Genomic DNA, 26,030 nt, shown 5'->3' with positions numbered 1-26,030 from the left:
CTAGCATTTAAAATATAGTACAAGTCTAGTTTTTCTTAATTATTTTTGTGAATTATTACTTGACGCTGACAATTCTGCCTGAAAGATTTAAAGTTTAATGTTTCATTCCACCAAATACATTCACTGGGACATAGTAAAGGAGAAGCGTATTGGTTTTGTAAGAAATTGATACTGAGCAGGTGCCAATACTCTAAATTATTCTTTTATCTGAGTATGAATTCAAGGCCTCAGTCATGAGGAATTCAGATCAGTTCAAAGCAATAGATTATGATCCATCTGAAAAGCAAGAAATAGATTTTGCACAAAATAATATCCTTTTATTCATAGAAGAAAAGATATTCAGTAGCAGAACAATTTACACGTGGCCTAAAAACATTAAAGAGCTGGGCTTCCCTGGTGGCACAGTGGTAGAGAGTCCGCCTGCCGATGCAGAGGGCATGGGTTTGTGCCCCGGTCTGGGAAGATCCCACATGCCGCGGAGCGGCTGGGCCCGTGAGCCATGGCCGCTGAGCCTGCATGTCCGGAGCCTGTGCTCCGCAACGGGTGAGGACACACAACAGTGAGAGGCCCGCGTACCGCAAGAAAAACAAAAAACAGAAAAACATTAAAGAGCTTTTTCTTCAAAGGGATTGTGAATAGAAAACCAGTTTTAGAGATGGCACTTTATGTGTTAAAATGTAAATAATCAGTCCTAACTATCATGATGTTTTAGAATTTTAAAGCTGGAAAGGACCTCAGAAACCATGGGTACAAGACCAGAAACGTTAGAAAACTTCCCCCCCCCCCCTTTTTTTTTTGACAGCTCCCTTGTAGCTTGGGATAGAGAACAAGAGCTTCATCTTTTGATTTGAAAAACTTGAGTTCCAGGGAGGACTCTGTCATTTACTCTTTTGTTTGATTTTTGGCATGATATTTAACTTTTCAGTGTCTACATCAATTTTATCTATAAAATGGGGATAAGAGTCTGTCTTGCAAGGTTGTTTAAAAGATTATATTGTTGGCTCAGAGTGGGCTTTCAGTATTTTGTATTCTGCTTTCTGAATACAAAAGATGATAGTGTATGAATATAAGAGTACACTAGTGAGAAGATTGCTGTTCTTAGTCTGCTATTTAATCCTCTTAGGTAAGGCCCAGAAGGAAAGATCTATACACTTTAGAAGGAGAATTTCCAAGAGAGGATGATAACAGAAAGACCCTGGCAGGGACTTGTGAGGGCTGTAAATAAAAGTCATGGCAGTTGAGAAATGTGAGACTGGACATAGGATTTATGTTGGCTTTGCATTTGTAATAGTTCTGTATCCTTACTACCAGAAACTCTCCACTCTAGAAAATTTTGGTTATGTTGTTGAACTGTGCACTGGACCACAGAAGGAAAAGCACCAGTGGTTAGACAAACAGAGGGGGTGTGGAAGAACTGAGCAATTGGGAATTTTGTCTTTTGAATTCTGGCTCCCTGTGCCTGGTACTAGGTAGGTATTTAGTAAATATTTGCTGAAAAAAATGACTGGAGTTACTCTTGTACCTCAATATTCATGTTTCCAGAATCTAGACTTGTTTGGGGGTTGCCCTGCCAAGTGTAATGTAGTGTGGTGGTACCCTGAAGGCTCTCATTTTGTTTACAATTACCTACTGAAATATGTTCAAGGCTCAGACTTGTTCAAACTAGAGGAATCCTGGAAGCAGTACGGATTCCTTTCTTTCTTTGCCCCCAACCTTTCCCCCATCTTTCTGCAGGGGATTTGTTTAGGCTGAGTCCTGGTTTAGTTCACCCCCTCACCCAAATCTATTCTTGGCTCTGTGTTTATTGTGAGTATTTATTAAATGTTTGTTGAATGAGTGAACCAAAGGCACTAAGTCTCTGGGAAGGCAAAAGTAAAGTTCAGGTGTATTGAAGCCACCCAGATGGGGAATTTATAGTGAATCCACCAAGGACCAGAGCAAACAGATGACTGTTCTTTCAAACCAGAGCCCCAGCAAGTTCAGCTGGTTAGTGTTTAGGTTTCCTTTATTGGAAATCAATCTAGGTCTGTTTCAGTTCTTAGTGTTCTTGGTCTGTCTCCAAAAGAGAAGTTATTTTTTATCTTAGAAATCTTCTTCCTGGGCTACCTATCAAATCATTGGATGCCTTGTTAATAAGATGGAATGGTCATCTGTCATTTTGGAAAGATAGTATGAGAGGGGATTCCATAGTTGTCACATTTATGTGGTTCTTTATCTATTTCCTTAATGTTTCCGTGTATATTTTCTCATTTTTAGCTGCTTAGTGACATTGTAAAAAGTGCAGGTATTATTATCCCATTTTCCATTGAGAATACCATATCTCAGAGGGGTCACTGTAAGTGGTTCAAGGCCTCAGAGTACTAGTAAAATGGCAGAGACAAAATTTTTAATCCTAGTTTTGTGCTTTCTTTGTTTAAATTATCTTGGCTATGAGAATAATCATCTTTTATTGAATATGTATTATTAATCAAGCACTGTCCTTAAATCTTTTCTCATACAGCCACATGGCTTGTTCCCTTACATCCTTTCAGTGTTAGTTAAGTGTTACCTCTCACTGAGACCCTCGTTGACCACCCATTTATAAATGTTATTAATTGTACCCACCTTTACTTCTTACCTCTTTCTTGCTTTATTTATCTCCTTATAGTTTATCACCTAGGACTTCCATATGCATTTTTTAAATTGTGTATCTTTTTAAATAGAATATAAGCTCTATGAGGATAGATTTTTGTCCATTTTAGTCCTTGATGTACCCTCAGTACCATGAAAAAGTATCTCAATGTAGTAGATGGTAGGTACTCAGTAATTATTTACTGCATGAATTCATAATCCTCAAAAAAAGCTGGAAAAGTTTCACTGACAAGGAAAATCAAACCAAAGAAATATCTTGTATAAGGTCACCCAACTGAAAGGTTAAGAGAAGCCAATTTGGGATTCAAGGGATTTAGATTCAATGCTCTACTATATATTTTCAAAATTTTGTTTCCAAAGGTATGAGGGAGATACTGCAGAGACTGGTACAGAAAGTAAGGGCCCAGGTTCTGTGTTTTTCCTCTCCATTCCCTCCTGCAGCAATTTACTTTGCTTGTTTGACATATTGAAGTTTAGTATGAAGTTTAGTATGAAGTTTTGTGTTTTTTAATGGTCTACCACTTTAAAAAAGGAAAGATTTACAAATCATTATGCTACATCATGCTGCTTTCCAGAAAAAAGTCATGCAAGGTTGAACTTGAATTGGTTTTAAAAGAAGTACAAAAATATTGTGGTTAAAGGATATTCCTCAAACTTTGGAAGAGGTAAGAAGATATTAAATACTATAAATGTTTTTGTAGCAGAAAGAAAATTTGTAGTATCTGTTACCTCTTTTAAAAATAAAAGTTGAGGGGCTTCCCTGGTGGCGCAGTGGTTGGGAGTCTGCCTCCCGATGCAGAGGACGCGGGTTCGTGCCCCGGTCCGGGAGGATCCCACATGCCGCGGAGCGGCTGGGCTCGTGAGCTGTGGCCACTGAGCCTGCGCGTCTGGAGCCTGTGCTCTGCAACGGGAGAGGCCACAGCAGTGAGAGGCCCGCGTACTACAAAAAAAAAATAAAATAAAATAAAAGTTGAGGGAACCCAAACTCCTGAGTGTGGGGACCTTGTCGGCATAACTCACACTGTAGTACTTTATAGATATTGGGGAATGAATGGATAAACTAGAGTATGAGCTCTTTAAGGGGGGAGATTCTGACAGTCGATGAATTCAGCAAACATTTGTTGAGGACTTACTATATACTTGCCATTGTAGGAGGAGAAACAAAGAGCTTATCCCAAGGACATAATTAAGTCACAGGAGACATGTGTTCATATATTTGGTATATCTTGCTAATCTCTTGCAGGTGATGGCCCAAAGGAGAGAAATGCCCTCTTTAGGCATTTATGAGAGGCAGAATGGTGGTCTAACTGGACTATGGATCCCATCTAGTGTGGCAGTATTTTTGGTTATATTCAAATTATGTATGTTTTTCTAGAATTCTAATTAGTGGGAGATGGGTGCAAGACCTAGTGTGTGTACCCAGGTTGTGTTGCACTTTGGAAAAGGTGGTGTATTTGACATGATGGTTCATGTTCATTGAACAAATGCTGCTTCACCTGAGTTATCTCGTTAAAATTTTACCACAACCCTGTGATACAAATACAATTCCTCTCACTGTTTTAGAGTTGAAGAAATTGAGACTCAAAGCTATTAAGTAATGGTGCCCCAAATCATTCTTGAATTAGGTGATAGGGCCAGAATTTTAACTGTAAAATCCATGTTCTTAATCACTACGCTATGTTGCTTTTCATACTTCTTCCATTGCCAATCCTTTTATATGTTTTCAATTTTTAAGAGGAAGGTGGTTTATTCTCTCCTGAGAGTATTACACATTAACCAAAGTAAGATAAATATGTCTAAACATTGTTAAGTACCCTGATGAAAACTCAGCTGGTAAATGAGGAAAAGATGGAGTTTAAATACTCAGTTGACATGGGCCAAACAATGGTGGAGGTGCCGTCTGCCTTTTAGCTCTAATAAATCACAAGGATATAACTTGTGTCTTACGAGGAAGAGCATTCTGTTACTAATGGATTATCCTGCAGGAATATAAACAAGATATAAAAATAAATGCAGTCCTTGATTTATTTAAAGAGCAGACTCCTTTGTCTTTTTCACAGTTCATCATTATTCCATTATTACCATACCTAAGTCAGTTGGTTCTAATTTGTGTCATTGTGGAACTTCTATGGGGCTATTGATTTTTTTTTTGTTTTGTTGGGATTGGGGGGGGTAAATAGTATCCCCTAAAGAGGAACTTTTAACTAATTGAGTGAGTGAAAAATCTACAGCTATTGGGCTAGTCCATAGGGTTTAAGTATAACATAGTGAGCTTCCTTTGTGTTGCTCATGAGTAGAAGTTGATAACTCTTTGAAATTCTTACTGTAGAATTGTGGTTGGTACAGCGCTTGTTCATGCAGTTTCCACAGAGAAGGTAACAAACCTTTAGCTACCTCAGAACTCCCAGGTTCTCTCCCAATATGAAGCATTTAACAGTAATCAGGGATATTTGAGGAACTGCTCAGCCAGCTTCTTAGAGGGAAAAAAAAAAAAACCAAAACCAAGGTGGGCCAGGAGAGAGAAAGCAGCCTGATAACTACCACCTCATTGTTTAAGAAATGGCAATTTGGAATTTGAAGTATTTAACTATCTTGCTTATATTTTCAGGAAAGTATATATGCAGCATATGCTCTGAATCCTTGTATATATTTGGAAGTGAAAATATGTGTGTATGCATGCATGAAAGCTTTAATTCCTGTACTAAATATAGACCAGCTGACTTCAGGGGTACATACTGTACATTAGCCAATGTATGCCTGGTGTTGAGATAAGCTGAGATAATCCTGCTCGCCTGTTCGCTCTCTCACTCTCTCTCTCACATACACACACCCCTCCTGTATACTCACACATTTTGTTATAATGTACTGTGTATCTACTGCACTGTGTGTGAGTACTCTGTGCATATGTTTACAACACAGTGTTCATTTTTACATTTGCATATGCACACATATACCAATTATAGAAAAGGAATTCTCTATATCTCCCACCACCACCATCACACACTATTTAGGGCTTGAAAATTACGGCTACAGGCTTTTTGTGGTGTTGTTTTGACAACAACCCAGAGTAGCCCATTTCCTCATTCCCTTAATTCCCACACTTGGTGTTCCCGCCCTTTGGGAAGGAACACATGAAGGGGCTGGTACCGTTTCTCCATCAGCAGAGGCACGGGAGGAGGGGCTATTGCAGGCAGGCACAGCTGGAGAGAAGAGGCTGCAGCCCGGAGAGGGGCTGGCAAGGCCTTTGGGGCAAGCGGGGAGAAGACATGCAAGCTCCCGCCACGATGTGCATCTCTCCGTGCTCCAGCTGGAGCTTCAGCTCTTCAGATATCTCTGCCATCCACATGTGAGCAAATGCCTTCTTTCAGTGACGCAGACCCTTGAAAAGTACAAGCCTGGGCTTTTGACTTGAACACTCAAAGCTTTATTTAAGTAGAAGGGGATAGGTTGAGTCTAAGTCCTCATTCTAAAACCAGGAAGACTTCATCATGAGAAGTGAACATTCCACTAAAAATGGAAACAATTAAGCCCCTTTTACACACATTTTTAGTATCCTGAGGTTGGATAGTATCAGGAAATGCTGGTGAGAAGGTAGCGGCCAAGATTTCTTCAGATCCCCCCCTCTGCCCCCCAACTCCATCCTCCATCTGAAACTGCTGCTTCTACTAAAAAAAAAAAAAAAAAGCTCAGATCATCTGCACTGGTGGAATGCATAAACAGAAGCTCAAGAGTGTATTCTAAAACCTAGCGAGCAACTGAAGAGCAGGGACCAACTTACCCCTAATATATTCACGCAATAGGAAATACTTGTGGCAATGATGCAAAGGAATTAATTGCTGCTAATATCAAGAACCCTGAATTGGCTGAATGCTTTGAAAATCTGGTTCCATGAAATAACATGTGGTATGATAAAATTGGAAGCTTACCAAGAACTACAACTTTATTTATAATATTAGAAGATTCTGGGCAGGTAGAGATCATGTTGAAATAGCTGCTCATGGGCGTTCTCACTGGTTGTTACTTAAGCCGCCTTTAGTCCTTTTATATGCTGCAAAGAGCATGCTGGCTTTTCTGCAAAGTCATCGAGAAGTGTCACTGTCACATCCGCTGACACTCATGTCGTGCACCACCCTCTAGGGGAAGGTGTGAGCGTGAGTCCTATGGAAGCCAACAGCCAATGAAGAGCACGCATACCCTGGCTCTTGTGTTCGCCATCCTCCCTGTCGTCAGATAGGGGATAAGAAGACCTTCCTAAATCCAACTGTCAGTTAGAGAATGGTATCAGATGCAGCTTGGCAAGGGAACACACAGAACGGTTCAGAGAAGGATATAATAAAATTGTTATGGTTGAGGCAAATACCCTCATTCCTCTGGTGTGGAACCCACATGGGAAACGTTACTTTGTGTTGTTATTTCTAGCGAGTCTTAATAGCAGTGCATTTCCTGCTAGCATACAGCATTTGCACCTCATCCAAGTGGTCTATGTGAGTGTTGCTGTTTTTCCTAGTTATGAAAAAGCAGAAACCAGAAACTTTATCTCTGTATTAGTACTTCAAGCTTCAGGCCTGCATCATAAAGGCCCCTAGATCTCAGGGGCTGATTTATCACTACTCAAGTATCTTGAAACTAAAGCCAAGAAGTGGCTTTTCTATCTACTGAGATAAGTATATTACAAGCTGGTTTTATTGTGTGAATGTAGGACCAGGGGAGAGAGTGCCCCTACCTCCTAAGATAGGCCATACTGAAGACTCGAATGATTATGGATACTCAAGGCCAGGCTTCAACAACTGAAGAAATCAAATGTTTATAAGATGCTTTCCCTTGTACTATTATTTTTCCTTAGTTTTAAAGGGAATCTACATTGTGAAAATTTGTTGCTCAAAAAATGCGATATGATGTGCCTTAGGCTGTCTTACACTGACTTATATTTTTATAACGGGGGAGTAGGAGACCTTAGACTAAATGTAATTAAGCCCTGCTGCTGTTAGAACTGCAGTGAAGTCCTAAAATGACACGATGTTATGTTCCATTGGAAAGGTAAGTTGGGTTAACTTATTATTAAGAAAGAGGAAATGGAAACATCTAGCTTTTTTTTCATTGTGTCTTAAGATTGTCTTCCCAAGAATTGGATTTAATGAGTTCCTGGCCAGGTGAAGATTAGGAAGTGTTTAGTGGCAGAGTTTTGTTTCCTTGCCAGTCTCTTCTTTCCACTTCATTGCTGAGCTAATTGACACCTGCTGCCAAGTATCTGACCCTTGTGCTCTCGGAGGGCCCATGAAGAACCCTGAAACGCTCTGGTCAGTCGACCTCCTACTGGAGGCTAGGTCACATTTCGTCCTTCATTTATACAAAAAATGTTTCCCAAGTCCCTGCAGCGTGCCCGGCTCTGGGCCAGGTTGCAAGGTTGGGTGTAGATGAGAGGTGTTACCTGCATTTGGTGTGGGGAAAGTAGTGTGGGCTAGAGTGAAACTGCAGGCTCCCAGAGCCCTCCCAGCTGACCCCAGTGCCTCTAATTCATCCCCCACCCCACCCTGTTACTTAGAATGCTTCTAAGTTATACTTGGTGTTTATAAGTTATGCACAGATGCTTATACTCTAAATGAGAGTTTTACATGGTAAGAGTAATGGGACTGGGTTTCCTTTCCTTTTCTCTGTATCCCTCATGGGCCACCAGAGAATTCCTAAGTTCCAGCATATTTTAACTCCTTTCCTCCCTGATTCATAAACTAGGAAAACTTATCTCAAAAGTTGTAATGTAAAATGTTCGCTTTTCCTATATGCTGTGGCCCGTGCTCCTACCCCCTGCCCCAGTTCTCAGCCTCTTGAGTCTTTCGAAGGTGAAGATTAGGTTAAACTGCTTTTTCCTTGCGAAGGAACAGGCTGTAAACTTTCAAGTCCTGAGTACTTGCTTATTTTGGTTTAAAGGAACCTCAGCCCAGGGCTCCTGTTACAGTGAAGTGGGGAGAAGTGGGTTGAAGCCTGCCCTTCCTTTTGTTTCTTTTGTTATGATCTGGTTGTTAAGGGTAGAGTGGGGTGAAAAACAGGGTAAGAGCCCATTGAGCCCTTGAGTTGATAACCTTGGCTTTCAGGAGGCTCGGCTATGTGTTTCCGTGACTCTCCTGGAATATCTAGCAAAAACTGCTGCCCAAACCAAACCCCATTATAATCTTTAAAGCAAACCTGTGTTTTGCTTAAAGAGAGAAGCTGCCACTCTCAACCGATTCCCAGGGCTCAGCCTCCTTCGGTTCTCTGGCATGTCAGCACTCGCCTCCTGTTTTTTCCATTGCACGCCTCCCCAGCTCAGCCACGGGGGCCCACCTCTCCCGGGATCAGGGTATGTGACCCTGGAGCCCAGACAGCCTTGCACATAAATCTTCCTGGTCCACCTGCAGTTCGTCTGTCAGCGGCTGCCCGACTTCTCCACTGGACGTGCTATTCCCACACATCCGTCAGACAACCCTGAAGCCTCCACGGGCCATTAGAAATTCAGACGGGCCCTACCCCATCTCCGGGTCTTCATCTGTCTTGTCCTGTATCATTGCCTGCCAGGCCCAGGCTCTTCCACCCTGAGACCTGAGCTCAGAGTGGATCGACAGCCACATCACAGCTATGGCCAGTTGCCATCAGGGTACCTTCTCTGAACTGGTCCTCTTTACTCAGCAAGACTTATTCCAGAGCAGCTTGTATTATCCAGGAAGCAGGTGAAGATAGGGAACTGGACAGGCCCAGAGTTTCTGATGGGCTTGAACCAGATATGAGCAATATTCTAAGTTATCTGCCCTTTTTTGAACTGAAAGCAGGTTTTTCCAATATGGCAAGTAATGGTAGATTGAGGGGCAATGAATACAGTAAGGAATCTTTTAAGTCTCTTCTCAATGCTAGGTATATATGAAAGAAAAATGCATGGTGCTGTGGTTCAAGAGCATGGGTTCGATCTAATTATTTTTATTAGCTGATTGACCTTGCGTAGGTTAATCTATCAGAACTATCTATAAAAATAGCATATAGCGATTACCAAGCATTGTAAGCATTAAAAAAAAAAGGCATCACATAAAGTTGCACTTTCAAAGTGCCTGGCACATAGTAAGCAGTGGGTAAATGCTAATTACTGTTATGTTATTAGTTTCTTGGGGAAATGGAATCTTTAAATGAGGAAAGACCAACAATGAGTGGCACAGATGCAGAGTCCTAGGCAATTTGGGGAAAGAAGGTCCTGAGAAGGCTTCAAAGAGGTAAAAGCGGGGCTGAGACTGGAAGAATGAGTAGAACTTAGATCATTTGATCTGGGAGAGTTCACACTTTTCTGCTATTTGGAGGAGCTTGTAGCAGAAAGAGAGTGGAGCTGGGGATTAGAAGCAATGGTCTCTTTGTTTTCTGCACTTACTCAGCATGAGCTTGGGCGCACAACTGAGCCTTGATTTCCTGATTGTAGAGAAGGGGCAGGGAATGTCTGCTCTGCCTAGCTCCCAGGGTTGTTGGAAGGCACACATGAGACGAGTCAGGTAAAAATGCTTTGAAAATCGCAAAGTGTGACACAAGAGTAAAGTCTTATTAGATCCTTACGTTTAGAAAAAGAGGATCCCAGAAGAGTCCCAAACTACCTACGACTGTTAACTATGTAACCTACATGACACAGTGCTGTGGAAGAGGCACCCACAGCCCCAGTCAGGTCATAGCCCTGTGTTAACACAACCCTCCTGACTCTTCCTACGCTCTTTGGGATTCTCCACTCACAGAACCTGAGTCAGTACATAACGTCCCCCAAATAATCACAACAATGACAATAATAGTAGTAAGAACAACAAGAGTAAGTCACTACCATTTATTTGGCACATGAAGTCTGTTAGACACTCTGCCAGATACTTTATGAGCATTATCCCTCTTAGTTCTCAAACAATATCATGAAGCAGCTGTTGTTATCTCCAGTTTAGAGGTAATTAAGTTGAGGGTTAGAGAAATCATTTACTTGGTTCCATTTACTGAGTAAGTGACAGAGCTTGACTTAACTCAAATTTCTTTGACTCCAAAGCTTAAGCTCTTTGTGCCATTTTGCTGTTCATTTTTAAGGGAAAAAATGCTTTTTCCCCTCCAGACTGTGTGCCAGGTTTCCTGTGGAGGATTAAGCGTGAGGATATGAGCTAAATGAGTGAGTAAAATGGTTAACGTGCAGGTAGTCCCTCTCCCGTTACTTACGGCTCTATTACTGGGAAATTTAAGCCCCACATTATTTCCTTATCACCACCATATGCTCTCTCCCTAGTCCAGAGACTGGGGTATAACAATGAGAATAACCCCTTGTACTCATCCTGGGCTTTATATACTCATTGTTTCATTTGAACATAACAAGAAGCCCTTGAAACTATGTTGTCCTGTTCTACTCATGAGGACACCAAGGCTAAGGGAAGTCAAAGAACTGGCCTAGATTCCCAGCTAATAATTGGGAGAGCTGTCTGGAATATTACAACTGTTACTAATAAAAATAATAGCAAGGGTAGGGTGTTTCTTATATCCTATAAACAGTGTACAACATGAAACAATGAGGAGGTTTCTTCCTTGAACTCTGGAAAGCAATGGTGTGATGTTCAGAGATGTTAAATCCTTGTGCTTGAGTATACTTAAAATTATGTCTATGTCACGGACATTTAAATAATCAAATCCTGAAACTTGCTGGAAAACGAGAGGTTTATTTTCTTGAGTAAATAAGGCTGGAGTCGAAGGAAAGGGGGATCAGCTATTAAATTCTTACCATGGCACAGAGGTTTCTGAATGTCAAATGTTAAACTCTTCTACATTCAATAGGAATTTTGCTATGAATCTTCAGTTCCCTAGGGTACCTTTCCTGTCTGTGCCTGTCAGCATCATTGTTATGTATTTTAAATAAAGCTTTCCCTAACATTCAAAACTCCTTCTGGCTCTTCCTTTTAGGAAAGAGGCATAAATAAAGTTTGTACTATGCCTTTGCATTTTTGTTTTCTTTTACCTTGTTCTAACTGTGTGCCCACCCCATCTCCACTCTTCAAAAGTGTAAAGCTAAGGTAAAAAGAGCTTTCAAAAAAAGGGGGGGGGCCCCCTCTGGGGAAGTATGCAAATGACAGAAATGTCTATGGGAAAATTAAGGGAAGTGAAATTCAGCAAGAAAGAAATTCATTGATGTTGTGATGAAACGTTGTCACTGGAGATGATGACAAATTAGAATCTGTTCCCATGGGGACCGCCGCGCTACCTACTCATCATTTGACCCGTGGCTGGATGCTGGCTAGCCGAAGAATTGACCCAAAAGATGACAAGATGGTTTCAGTCCCGTCATCTCATCAGCATTCAGGAACCCCTTAGGGGATGAAGGGGAGAGGATAAAGAAGGATAAAAGATGAAAGCTGAGCCATGGAAAGAAAAATGTTTTTAATTACAGTGAGGAGGATTGTGGGTCCACCTGTAGCTTTTTGCTGAGAACGTCCTTTGTTTTCGCCTGTCTGCAGGGATCATGGCAGGATACACATGCAGAATCTGTCTGGCCTCTTGGAAGTTTCCGCCTTGGTAGCCAGTTCTTTCGCATTTAACAGATACATTCAGGATTTAATCTTTCTGTGGGCTATCTTTACTCTAATAGATTGTTATGCTTGCCCAGCAACCTGGATTTGGTTGGCATGCTAAAAGAGATTGCTTTTCGAAAGGGAAAATCTACCCCACGGTGGAGTGTGAGGTTTCTACTGTGAGTGACTGTCACCGTCCTTGTCCAAAGGGCACAGGGTGGGTCATCTCAGGCAGTGGGGTCACAGGAGGCCAGGCACCCCCTGGGAATCCAGAGACCCTCAAGCTCCACATGCCTCTGTTTTTTCACACATAAAATAGGAATTACAATTTCATCTTACTACTCTGTGATGACAAAAATTAACTTAGCTGAAAACCCAGAGGAAAATACTGAATTCTGAAGTTCACTTCCTGCAGGATAGGAATGGTACATTCATTCTGTTCTCCTTCCAGGTTATGAACAAACTGGAACACTGTGGAGTAATCAGAACAGTTTAAGTTAGTTCAATGGAACTGATACCACAGTAGTCAGGTAACAGATAGGCATTGTTTTGGAGGATACATTATTTCAAATTCGGCCCGATCCCTTTTTCATATTGGTGGTAGAATTTAGCAGTTCTAAACTTCTTCAATTTTTTGATTTTCATAGGAATTATGAAGAATTTTAAATGAAATGTAAACTATTAAAAATCTAATTCTTATTATAAAGTAATGAGGCTGTGTATTGCTTATGGTATCCTGCCGAGAATTTCACAGCATTTGTTCAAATGGGTTTGAAAAGAAATGGCGAGGGAGGTTGCTGGTCTGTGTATTTACAGAGTGAAGCAGTGTTGCATAAAGCCCGGAGCTTTGTTCCTAAAGCAGAATGCTATTGGCTTTGGATCCCAGCTTTACTACTTACTGGCTTTGTGACCTTGAGCACGTTATTTAACCTTCAGTGACCACTTCTAGAAGATGGAGATGTGTACTTTATAGGGTTCTTTGAAGGATTAAATTGATATATGCTTGTGAGGTGCTCAGAATAGTGCCCTACACATAGTTAGCCCTCAACAGATGTTGGCAATTATTTGGTTTAAATAAACAAGATAGGGTGTCGCAGTATGAAACACTGAGGGGTTTCTGACCAAGAGGTGCGAATCCTAGTGGAGAGAGCTTGCTTCTGAGACCTTTTGTTCATTTCCTTGTGTGTCTGGCCTCTGCGTGCAAGTTAGTGCCTCTGCCTATGAAGAATGAAGGGTGAGACTCACCCTAACCAGGAGGCCAAAGGCAGATACCACCCCCTGCTCCCCCACCCCCAGGCAGGGCCAATCTCCCATCAGCCAGTAACCACCCCCCCTTGGGTTCCGCAACCCAAGGAACACTTAGTTCCACGGCCAGCCCACTCTGTGCCATGGCTGATCATGTTGCAGCTTCTCTTAAGTTAGGTTTGTCTGGGGCACCATAGCTGAGCAAGTGAACACACAGGTTTTATAGGCAAGACAGTTCTGAGTTCTGAATGAGTGAGTGGGTCCTTTTGTTGTGTGGCTCATTGATATAAGATGACAGTACCTACATTGTAGGGTCCTTGTGCCTAGCATATGGTAAGTACCACTGTATGGCAGCTGTTATGATTTTCTGAAGAACCCTGAAATCTCATTGCAACAGGTTTATAATTCATAGGCTACAGTCTCGATAATTCTGATGATTTACTTGCAGTGCTTCTGTCTGAGCAGCTTTGTTTAGCTTAGCTTCAACATGTTTATCTTAGGATGGAATTCCACCTATCCTGGGTGTTCCGGTTACTTGTTGCTGCATTAGAAAGTATCCCAAACTTAGTGACATAAACAACTGTTTCTTTATGCCTACGGATTCTGTGGTTCAGGCACTGCAAGGATGGCACCTCTGTTCCGTAATGTCTGGGGTTCCATCAGCGAAGCCTGGGGGCTGGAATTATCCAAAGACTTCTTGACTCATATCCGGAGCAAGGACTGGGATGAAGACTTGCTCACCTAGGGCTGCCAACCAAGCACTTGACTGTGCCCTCTCCATGTGTCTTGGACTTCTTACAGCATGGTAGTTGAGAGCATTCCAAGAGAGACAGGCGGAAGCTGCATGCCCCTTTATGACCTAGCCTTGCAAGTTACATAGTGTCACTTTCTCTATGCTACTGGTAGAAGCCATCATAAGCCTACCCAGATTCAAGCAGTGGGAGTAGAGGGACCCCCACTTCTAAATGGGGAGCAAATTTTTATAAAATTACTGGAGTTATGGCTCAATCTTGGACATGTTAGGGCTTCTGACTTCTGCCTATAGCAAAGCAAGCCATACAATCTCTATTCCAACTACTTCACTCTGCAATTGCATAATGAAAGCAGCCAGAAACAATATGTAAACAAATGACTGTTTCAATAAAACTTTACTTATGAACACTGAAATTCGAATTTCATATAGTTATTAAATATCACAAAATACCTTTTAAAAAATTACATTTAAAAATGTAAGAGCCATTCTTAGCCCATTAAAAAATAAGCAGTGAGCCAAATTAGAATATCATGATGAGCTGGATCTGACAGCCCTCAGAATAGGAGAAAATATTTGCAAACGAAACGACAAAGGATTAATCTCCAAAGTATACAAACAGCTCACGCAGCTCAATATCAAAAAACCAAACAACCCAATCAAAAAATAGGTGGAAGACCTAAACAGACATTTCACTAAAGAAGACATACAGGTGGCAGGGAGGCACATGAAAAGATGCTCAGCATCACTAATTATTAGAGAAATGCAAATCAAAACTACAATGAGGTATCACCTCACACCAGTCAGAATGGCCATCATCAAAAAATCTACAAACAGTAAATGCTGGAAAGGATGCAGAGAAAAGGGAACCCTCTTGCACTGTTGGTGGGAATGTAAATTGATACAGCCACTGTGTAGAACAGTATGGAGGTTTCTTAAACAACTAAAAATAGAACTACCATATGACCCAGCAATCCCACTACTGGGCATATACCCTGAGAAAACTATAATTCAAAAAGGAACATGTAACTCAGTGTTCATTGCAGCACTATTTACAATAGCCAGGACATGGAAACAACCTAAGTGTCCATCAACAGATGAAGGGATAAAGAAGATGTGGCACATATGTACAATGGAATATTACTCAGCCATAAAAAGGAACAAAATGGGGTCGTTTGTAGAGATGTGGATGGACCTAGAGTCTGTCATACCGAGTGAAGTAAGTCAGAAAGAGAAAAATATCATATGTTAATGCATGTATGTGGAATCTAGAAAAATAGTACAGATGAACCTATTTCCAGGGCAGGAATAGAGACGCAGATGTAGAGAACAGATGTGTGGACATGGGGGGAAGGGGAGGCTGAGATGAACTGAGAGATTAGGTTTGACATAAATACACTATCATGTGTAAAATAGATAGCTAGTGGGAACCTGCTGTATAGCTCAGGGAGCTCAGCTCAGTCCTCTGTGATGACTTAGATGGGTGGGATGGGGGGTGGGGAGGTCCAAGAGGGAGGGGATATACACATACATATGGCTGATTCACTTCATTGTACAGCAGAAACTAACACAACATCGTAAAGCAATTATACTCCAATTAAAAAAAAAAAGAATATCATGATGAGCTAGATCTGGCTTTAAGTTAGAATTCTCCAAATGTGTAGAAGAAACACTGGGGTATTTCTCAAGTGTCTGTGTGTTTGGATATGTGTGAGGGAAAGAAATGTTTGCAATTTCCCTTTTCATTTTAGAAGTGAATTTGTGAAGATGTTATTTGGAATTTCAGTCCTTTCAAGCACACCTTATCTTTATCCTGTTACAGAACATTTGTTCCGAAGGGCAATGAAGAATGACACTTGTAGGTGGGAAATTTGAAGCAGATTTGAAAATCGGCTTGAAAATAACAAACGAAGATATTCTGATTTGGTTCCATGTTCTCAGCCTCCAAGCTGTCGGATTGTGCGAGATGCGTGACCCAAAGGAGATGATTAGTTCTCCTCTAGTGTGCTGATAATGAATAGCTCTACAAAACCAATTAGCAATAATTCTATCAGTCACTGCGTTTGGGTAACATTTTGTTTAAGGGGAAGAAAAACAACACTGTTTTCCTTAGAGATCTCTAATTAAGCTGTGATATTTGGTGGGAACAATGGAGAAAAAAGCAGTATGCTTAGCAATTTGCTTTTGCTATCCCCATACGAAAGTGTATTATGATGAAGTGTTCTGTTCACAGCAGTTAAGAAAGACATTTGTCCGTGTTAAAGGTGTAACAGACCAAACACAGATCTATTTCTAACAATGTATTTTGTTTTGTATGGATGTCTGCACTGCACAACTTCAGGGATTTGCCATTCACATGGAAGGCTGTGAATGGCGCCCCCTGGAGTTGTGTAGCAGAAGACACTGAATATCATTTCCCTTCCTTCAAGTGATTTCCTCCTGAAAAATCTGTGGGAATCGAGAACCATGAATAGTGGCATTTTTTCTTCCAATCACTATTGTTGCTCTGTAACTCCTAATACCCACTGTCATGCCGACAATAATATCAACAGACTTCGTTTTCTCCAGCAAGGCATTTTATGGATCAGCATTATTCTATCTGAATTTGAGCACACGGGTAGTTCTTAATGTATTATAATCTATTGTAAGATAGAAGTTATTATTTTACTGCTGTTGAAGTATCGTTCTGTGCCTTCTGGGCATTTTGCAATTTTTATTTCAGTTTACACAATGAAATAAGACTTGGGTGTGTGTTTATCTTACCTGAAGTTTACTGCAGGCAGCTTGTGACACAAATTGATGAACTTATAGGAAAAAGTACAGTGGGTTATTGTCCTGGTCTTTCTATTTATTTTGCTTACTCTCATCCTACAGCTAGCCAAAAAAATCCGAGAGAAGTTCAACCGTTACTTGGATGTGGTCAACCGGAACAAGCAAGTTGTAGAAGCATCCTACACGGCTCACCTGACCTCTCCTCTAACTGCGATTCAAGACTGCTGTACTATCCCACCTTCTATGATGGAGTAAGACTTGGAATTTTTTGTTGTTGTTTAAACCAGGAATTGAATGGCTTTCCATTCATATTTAAAATACCTGTTTGTTTATTGCAAAATGTATTCCTGTCTTAAATTAGCTCTTTACCTTAACATAGACAAGTAATTCTTAAAGAAGTATGACTATATCCAGGAAACTCATGGACCTTCCCCGCTTGCCTTTTTGTCAGGCTGCAATCCAGGTTCAGAAGTATCAAGCATTGTTTGAGTACAGAGTTGACTAAGTCTAGAAAATTGCAAACATCTTTTTCATGTGTTAACTAATGCGTCATGAATAAGACAGTTTCACTGATTCTGCTAATTTGCCTAATTTAAGGGAATGCTTTTTATCTTTGATACAAGAATAGAAAAAACTCCCACTTCATACTTTATAGTGTGTTTAAAACTACCAAGGTAGATGTGGCTTCAGATAATATTGAAACAGAATGGTTGAGGATATTTTTATTTATTGGCATAGTGATATTTATATCTGGAGGTGTATAGGGCCATGTGATGCTGGAAACTGCTTGGAGGGGAAAGAACACTTATCTAGAGGTACAAAGAACTTAATTTTGATTTAGTCTCTAATTATCTGTGTGACCATAATCTAGTTACTTAATGTTTATTTGTATGCACAGTTTTCTGTCAGTGGATAATAATCTCTATTATACCAATTTAGAATTGGCTATTTACAATAGAATGACTAAAATAAGTTAACATACTTTAAAAATTATGAGTGTAAATGTTAGCATATTTAGTATGTATCACTCTTCTTTTTGCATAATAAGCGCTCTTGAAGCTATGCAAAGGATGGAGACAACATAGTTTTTTGGTAGTTAAGTGATGCTTTGCTTCCACAAAGAAGTGTTTACTTATTACAGCTTCTTGGTGGGCTATGTAGGTAATAGAGCATCCTCAAGTCATTTTATTTCTCCATCTGTGTGATATTAAGATGAGTCTTTCTCTCTGGCTTAGCCTGTCTGCAACCTAGAGAAGCTCATATTAGTTTTTTGCTAAACTAAATGGAAAGTGTATACAATTTGGAATGAGACTGTCCGGATATGAATCTTAGCTCCAGGACTTAATACTCAGGTGGTCTCAGATATTTGATGTCTTTGACCCAGCCTGTCTTCATCCTTAGAATGGGATCAATGATGGATACTTCACAGGATGTTGTGAGCATTCAGTAAAATCAATTATGAAAGTATTTTGCAAATTGTAATGTTCTGAACAAATATCAGCCATGATACACATACTTTCCTATCATAGTGAACATTTCATTTTTCGTTACTGATATCATTTTTATAGTTGGGGCATCAGTAGCTTAATGTTTTTGACAGTTTGTCTCTAACCTAAAAATAAAATAAGCGTCCAGTAGGGCTTTGAACCAAAGAAAAAGATCATTTCCTGGCTGAGAGAAAAGATAGTATAATAAGGGAGAAGTCCTTAGAGCTAGAATTACGCTTAAAGCACTGGTTCTCAACCAGGGTGATTTCCACTCCCCTTCATCCCCAGGGATATTTGGCAATGTCTGGAAACATTTTCAGTTGTCACAATTGGAAGGTGGGGACCGTTGCTACTGACATGTAGTGAGGAGAGGTCAGGGATGCTGCAAACATCCTATAATGCACAGGACAGCCCTGCAAAACAAAGAATTATCTGGCTCAAAATGTCAGTAGTGCAGAAGTTGCCTCAGAAGATGGGAGATCTTCATGAAATTCCTAGGTGGAACTACTCTAGATGAAACAAAAAGCTTGAATTGACTGGCGTCTACTTGTAAATCTACCCAGTATGTCACCTCCCCATTATTTTCCCCCTTCGTGAATTTCTATTAATGTTTCAAGAAGTAATTCAATAATTTGCCTCGCTCCATAGCTTCCTGTTACCTCTTTTTTTCCCCTCTCCTTGTTTACCTTTGCCCTGGAGGAATTCACTGCTCCCTCATCTTTGTTCCCATAGTAAGTTTCCTCCACCTCTATTACAGTGTAGAACTGAATATATCACAGGTAGTTGTTGGTAGGTCTGCCTCCCCTGCTGTTCTGGGCAGGGATTACACCTCATCCATTTTCATCCCAGTACCTCGCAATTGTGTTTGATTACTGTTTATTGGGATCTGGAATGGTTTGGATATGGGGATGAGTAAGGGGTTGGAATTTCTACTTGAGAGTAATTTCTACTCTCAAGAAATTAAAAAATTATTGGGTGGGGGCCAAATACTGAACATAATAAATAGTTAGGGCAAAATGTGACACAGCAGAGAGGTGCCGTGGTTCCGCTAAGCAGAGTACTATACCAGGTGGGTGGCATCACCAAAGATTCTGTCAACTTCAGAAGTGTGCATCTAGACCTAGAGATTATCATACTAAGTGAAGTCAGTCAGACAGAAAAAGACAAATATTATATGATATCACTATAATCTAAAATGCAGTACAAGTGAATTTATTTACAAAACAGAAAGAGAGTCACAGACATAGAAAACAAAGCTATGGTTACCCAAGGGGAAGTGGGGGGTTAGATAAATTAGGAGTATGGGATTAACAGATACTACCATATATAAAATAAACAACAAGGATTTACCGTATAGCACAGGGAACTATATTCAATGTCTTGTAATAACCTATAATGGAAAAGAATCAGAAAAAAAGATGTATATCTGAAACACTTTGCTGTACACCTGGAACTAACACAATATTGTGAATAAGCTATATACTTCAATTATTTTTTAAGTGTGCATTTTATTTGAGCTGGTCATTTGGAAGAATATCACAAGGAAATAACGACATGTTTATAAAGATAAATTTGTAAACAGTCATTGTAGTGCCATTTAGAATAGCGAATATTGTATATATTCCTAAATTTCTAATAATAGGAGATTAGTTAAGGAAATTATGTCACATTCAAAAAGGTGATAACATAAGATGCAGCCATGCTGTAGAAGAGAATTTGCTGACTTGTGAAAATGGCCATACATGCATACACACACTGTACACATCTCAAGTTTGGGAAGACTTACATCAAAATTTTTGGAGTAGGGCTTCCCTGGTGGCGCAGTGGTTGAGAGTCCGCCTGCCGATGCAGGGGACGTGGGTTCATGCCCCGGTCCGGGAAGATCCCACATGCCGCGGAGCTGCTGGGCCCGTGAGCCATGGCCGCTGAGCCTGCGCGTCCGGAGCCTGTGCTCCGCAACGGGAGAGGCCACAACAGTGAGAGGCCCTAGTACCGCAAAAAAAAAAAAGAAAAATATTTAATAAAATATGTGGATAAGTAATAAAGTAGGTCACAAAGCAGCATGTGTAGTATAATTTCAATTTAAAAATATATGTATAGGGCTTCCCTGGTGGCGCAGTGGTTGGGAGTCTGCCTGCCAATGCAGGGGACACGGGTTCGAGCCCTGGTCTGGGAAGATCCCACGTGCCATGGAGCAACTGGGCCCGTGAGACACAGCTGCTGAGCCTGCGCGTCTGGAGCCTGTGCTCCGCAACGGGAGAGGCCACAACAGTGAGAGGCCCGCGTACCGCAAAAAAAAAAAAAAAAATGTTTTGGAATAAAGACAGTGGTTTCCATTTTGAATATGCTAGGATAAGGCTTGAGGTCTGAGATGCAGTCCATCCAGCCATTTGCAAAAACTAGTGGTGTACCTTTAAGTGAATATAATAAACCGTAAAATGTAGTTTCTGCCCTCCAGGAATTTCTCACTTAGTTCAGTTTAACATCTAAGAGACTTGAATTATACTTCTAGCAGGACCCAGGCTGAGTAAGCAGATGAGCATGAGAGGCTGTTCCTCCTTTAGAGGCTGGACTCCTGTGTTGAACGTAGAATGGAAACTGTGGAACCGCAATGCAATCTTCTCTCCTTACTAGGAGTAGTTGACAGAGCCAAGAGCTGCCGTTTGGGGTGAATCTGGTAAAACCAGAAGAGTTCTGATGATAAAGCTGAGTACTCAGAAGATGTACAGATGACAAAAAACAGGTTCCCTCTTAAAGAGAGATCTGATCACAACTGTCTGCAGCTGGAAGTGGCAAGCGACAACTACCCTTCTCGTAGACTGAGTCTTCTTGGCTGAACAGGAAGCTCACTTGCCAGAGAATGTGTGTAGGAATTTTTGGAGTGAACACTGAGCTGACACTTCCCTAGGCATTGGCTAAGCACAGATACTTTGTAAAATTGAGGCTCTTTCACCTTTTTAATGAAGATTCAAAGATGGGAAGAGTTAATAGTAAGTTTTTGCTGTGAACCAGGGTAGGAATCCTTAGCTGCCCTTTTTCCAGTTTATCATAAAACGCTTTAATCTGCATTTTTTAACCATTGTGGGATCCTACTGTGGACATTTTCAGTCCCTCTTTCTTATATTTCAATCCCTCCGAAAAAGTCTCCATTTTGAATCTCAGGGAGTCCATGTTGGAGTTAAATGCAGAAACGAAGAACTCCCAGTCTTGAGAAGCAATGTAAGGAAATTACTAAAAACAGGTTATCGTCTATGTCAAGAGATACTGTTTTTTCTCTTATGGAAGCAACATAAAGTTTTTTTTTAAAATAAATATACCTAAATTTAAAAAACACATTAATTAAAATGAAAATATTAAGGGAATGTGACCAAAGTTTTGAAGATGATCGATATGGTAATGACTGAAGTTAAGGAAAAATGGGCTCAAGATTGTTGAGAGAAGTCCTTCCAAATTGTAAGATTTTACTGTCCTATAAAGCAGACAACTTTTTTCTTTTTTTTTCGGTGAGGGGGATGCGGATGGACTGCACTGTGCAGCTTGTGGGGTCTTAGCTCCCCGACAAGGGATTGAACCCAGCAGTGAAAGTGCGGAGCCCTAACCACTGGACCTCCAGGAAATTCCCTATAAAGCAAACTCTTTATGCCCATGAACTGGCCACAATCATATGCACTAATAATGCCATTATAGTAAATATAAGCAAGTGGACTTGAGATAAGGGATCACCAGTCTTATATCTGGATCTTATCCATTCTTAAATACGTGGGCCCTGTAAACATTTTTAAAAATGCAACAGTGACCCAATAGCACTCGAGCTATTTATTACTAACATTGTATCTGTAGCCCATTGACCTTGCTTCTCCAACTGTATTAAGGACAAGTTAGCACTAGGCCAAAATTTTTATGACTGATTTTAACCGATGGCTAATTTTTATATTTTAGGCCTAGAATTTTATTTTTACTGATTTATAATCCATATTTGATTTTTTTTTTTTTTTTTTTTTTTGTGGTACGTGGGCCTCTCACTATTATGGCCTCTCCGTTGCGGAGCACAGGCTCCGGACACGCAGGCTCAGCGGCCATGGCTCACGGGCCCAGCCGCTCCACGGCATGTGGGAGCTTCCCGGACCGGGGCACGAACCCACGTCCCCTGCATCGGCAGGCAGACTCTCAACCACTGTGCCACCAGGGAAGCCCCATATTTGATTTTTGTCACTAAAGCGTGATAATGCATATTTTTAAAAAATAAAATGCCCAGTTCTGAAGAGAGAGGGACTTTAAAGCACTCTATTATACAATATTCTGCAGAATACACCCTGAAGGTTATACTATGATGACAACAGAGAGAACCTGCAAAGCAGCAGAAAATTGATTTTTTTCAGATGATTTTGATACTTTGCTTCTCAGACCAGTCAACTCTTCTTACTCAGGAGCCCTGGAAGTTAATTATTTTGTACAGGGTCCTGCATAGTGATTAGGTATTCCGTCAATATTTGTTGAAGGAATGATGTGAAGAATTAATATTATCTAACGTGGAAAAAAATAGGCTGTGGTTTAATCTAAGACAAACTCATTTTCAATGGTATTACTTTAAATAGCATAATTTTGAGAATGAGTTTCTTCACTCATGTAATTTAATTTACAGCTCCCTTTGTGTTGTAATGGGTTAGGTGGTGAGGGTCCACAAGATCCTGGGCTCCCTCGCAAGGATTGCAGAGACACAGAAACACCTAATAATGCCCGTGGTCTATATCTGGCCTACAAGTGTGTTTATCTTGGCTCCCCGAGATGTTTTAAAGGTTTTTAAATTTGTAAGTTTTAAAATCTGTTGCCTACCTTTAAAATTTAGGGGAATTACACAGTTTAAAAATCCAGACTTCAGGGATTTCCCTGGTGGTGCAGTGGTTAAGAATCCACCTGCCAATTCAGGGGACATGGATTCGAGCCCCAGTCCAGGAGGATCCCACACGCTGTGGAGCAGCTAAGCCCATGCGCCACAACTACTGAGCCTGCACTCTAGAGCCAGCGAGCCACAACTACTGAGCCCACATTGCCACAACTACTGAAGCTCACACGCCTAGAGCTCGTGCTCCGCAACAAGAGAAGCCACTGCAATGAGAAGCCCGTGCACCACAATGAAGAGTAACCCCCGCTCAACACAACTAGAGAAAGCCTACGCGCAGCAACGAAGACCCAATGCAGCCAAAAATTAAAAAAAAAAAAGAAATCCAAATTTCTGTCCTCTCTAAAATCAGATCTGACGATGATGGATCCACATTCCCACTGGGCAGTAGTCAGCTTCTGTGACGAGCATCCCCCTTTGAAGACAGCCTGCATTCTCCCCTTCACCACAGTCCCCACTAGCTCCTATCGCATTACACCCAGCCTATTCCCCTGACTTTCATTACCTGCTTGGCCCACATTAGCATGTGATATAATGTTAATAAATTTTTAAAATGTCTTATCCATGTGCATTCCCTGATGTGCCATCTTAAACATACATGCTCCTTCTGTCAGGTTTAAATATAGCTCCTTTATGCATAATACTGAGAATATCTATCCCCGAAACCCGGCTTGCCACAGAGATTGGGTTATCCTGTGCACATCTGAAGCTGTTATTTTATCAGCAGGCCCTGCTAACCCTTGACTTTTTCATAAATCAGTCAATAATTTTGTCTTCCACATCTCTTAATCCATTTCTCTCCTTCCTTCCCCAATTTCTTTTGTAGGTGCTCCTGCCTGGTAACATTCTTATTTTTTATTTTTGATATCTTTATTTAAGGAAACAGGAACAATGGAGAGGTTAAACCAGCGAGGAAGTACTGGGAAAATGAACTGAGATTTTTATTCTTTTTTGTGTCTCCAAGTAGGATTCAGTGCTGTTATCCTCACTTAATTAATACTTGTTAATTGGATAATCATGGTGAGAACTGGCATTAAGGCATCTAGGCCAGGTTTGAGATGAACAAAGTCATGTTCTGATGGAGCTACAGTAAGTAAGCAACTTGTTTTCAAGGCTCTCCAAAGCCAGCCACCCGAAGCTAGGAGACTTCAGCCTTATAGAGAATTCTGTCGTACCCATCAGGGGAGACTTAAAAAGCTTCATTGATTCTCAAAAGTGAAGAAACTCTGGACACCACTGTTAAATTGGATTTTTGCTATTTTACAAGGAGTTCTTAGATTTGGGACATCCACTGAGATTGATACCGTCACCAAGGAAGGCATATAGGACTCATCTCACTTTCTGAGAACCCAAATTCAATGCATCCCCCAGCTGGCACCCACTAGAACAATATGATTTCAGGAATCAGGTCTTATCCTTCAACCTGTTGAGGGTATTGTGCTGCAGACAAAGCAACTAGCATAGGTTCTGATGCAAGAACACAGCCTCCTGATTACAATTCTCATGAATAAGCCCATATTATAACTCTATTAGTCAGGGTTCTCCAGAGAAACAGAATCAATAGGATGTGTGTGAGAGAGAGGAAGAGAGATTTATTTTAAAGAATTTGCTCACGTGATTGTGGAGATCAAGTCCCAGATCTGCAGGGTAGCCCAGCAGGGGCTGGAGACCCAGGAAGAGTTACAGTTCCAGTCTGCTGGAAGAATTCCTTCTGCTTGGGGAAGTCAGTCTTTGTTCTGTTAGAGCCTTTAACTAGGTAAGGCCCACCCACAAGTCCCCTGATTTAAATGTTGATAATCCAATAATAATAATTCCTTTGCAGAAATATCCAGAATAGTCTCTGACCAAATATCTGGACACTCTGGCCCAGCCCAATTGACATATAAAATTAACCATCACACCCTCTTATAGAAAGGATAGAAAATTGGTCTACAAAACCTACCTTTGAAGTTGAATTTTTACTAACCCTCAGGGTTAGATTGGAGGATTCCAGACTCTCATTCCTGGAACTTTCTAGTGTTCTCCTAGACTGCTTCTCTTTAAAAAAAAAAAAAAAAAGTTAATGCCCATGTTAATGAGCTGCCTGCAAAGGAGTGAAGGCATTTGAATACGTCTTTATCCATGTAAATTGGTTGTATATTTTGTGGTATGATTTAGATGTTGTGCAAATTTCTGTGTTCACATTTTAAGTTCTTCAAGTATTATTGACATCATAGGAACCAGAAATAAGTTACTTAGAGAGTTGTTTTTAATTTTGATTATTCACATGCTGACATATAATGTTCAGATTCCTGTACTAGGCTCCTTAGGATTCTTTAGGGACTAAAGAGCATCAGGTCCTGGTTTGTGATTGCCTTTTTTTTTTTTTTTCCCCCAGTACGTGGGCTTCTCCCTGTTGTGGCCTCTCCCGTGGCAGAGCACAGGCTCCGGATGCGCCGGCTCAGCGGCCATGGCTCACGGGCCCAGCCGCTCCGCGGCATGTGGGATTTTCCTGGACCGGGGCACGAACCCATGTCCCCTGCATCGGCAGGCGGACTCTGAACCACTGCGCCACCAGGGAAGCCCCCCCTTTCTTTTTTTAAAGTGAACTCAAACGTGAGCTTTCTTTCATTTTTAAAAGGAGGCGAGCCTCTTTTTAAATATCTTATTTTTAAATCAATTCAGTCTCTATCATGGTAGAAAAGAAACATCTTAAGCAGTAAAGACAGCTTTCC

At 40.9% G+C, this 26,030-nt stretch overlaps 1 protein-coding gene across 2 annotated transcripts in view; it reads left to right on the top strand.

Moving 5' to 3' along the window:
* Positions 1-26,030, top strand: part of CACHD1 (cache domain containing 1) — a 217,427-nt gene that overhangs the window by 96,792 nt on the left and 94,605 nt on the right. For both annotated transcript variants that reach the window (XM_029229043.1, XM_029229041.1), the window contains exon 3: positions 17,032-17,180. In XM_029229043.1, coding sequence (XP_029084876.1) covers positions 17,032-17,180 — 149 coding nt within the window. The remainder of the gene's footprint in view (positions 1-17,031; positions 17,181-26,030) is intronic.

This window comes from Monodon monoceros, unplaced genomic scaffold (assembly GCF_005190385.1).
Source record: "Monodon monoceros isolate NGI ecotype Baffin Bay Population unplaced genomic scaffold, NGI_Narwhal_1 Super_Scaffold_18, whole genome shotgun sequence".
NCBI classification, from domain to species: Eukaryota; Metazoa; Chordata; class Mammalia; order Artiodactyla; family Monodontidae; genus Monodon; species Monodon monoceros.
This window is presented reverse-complemented; position numbering and strand designations above follow the sequence as displayed.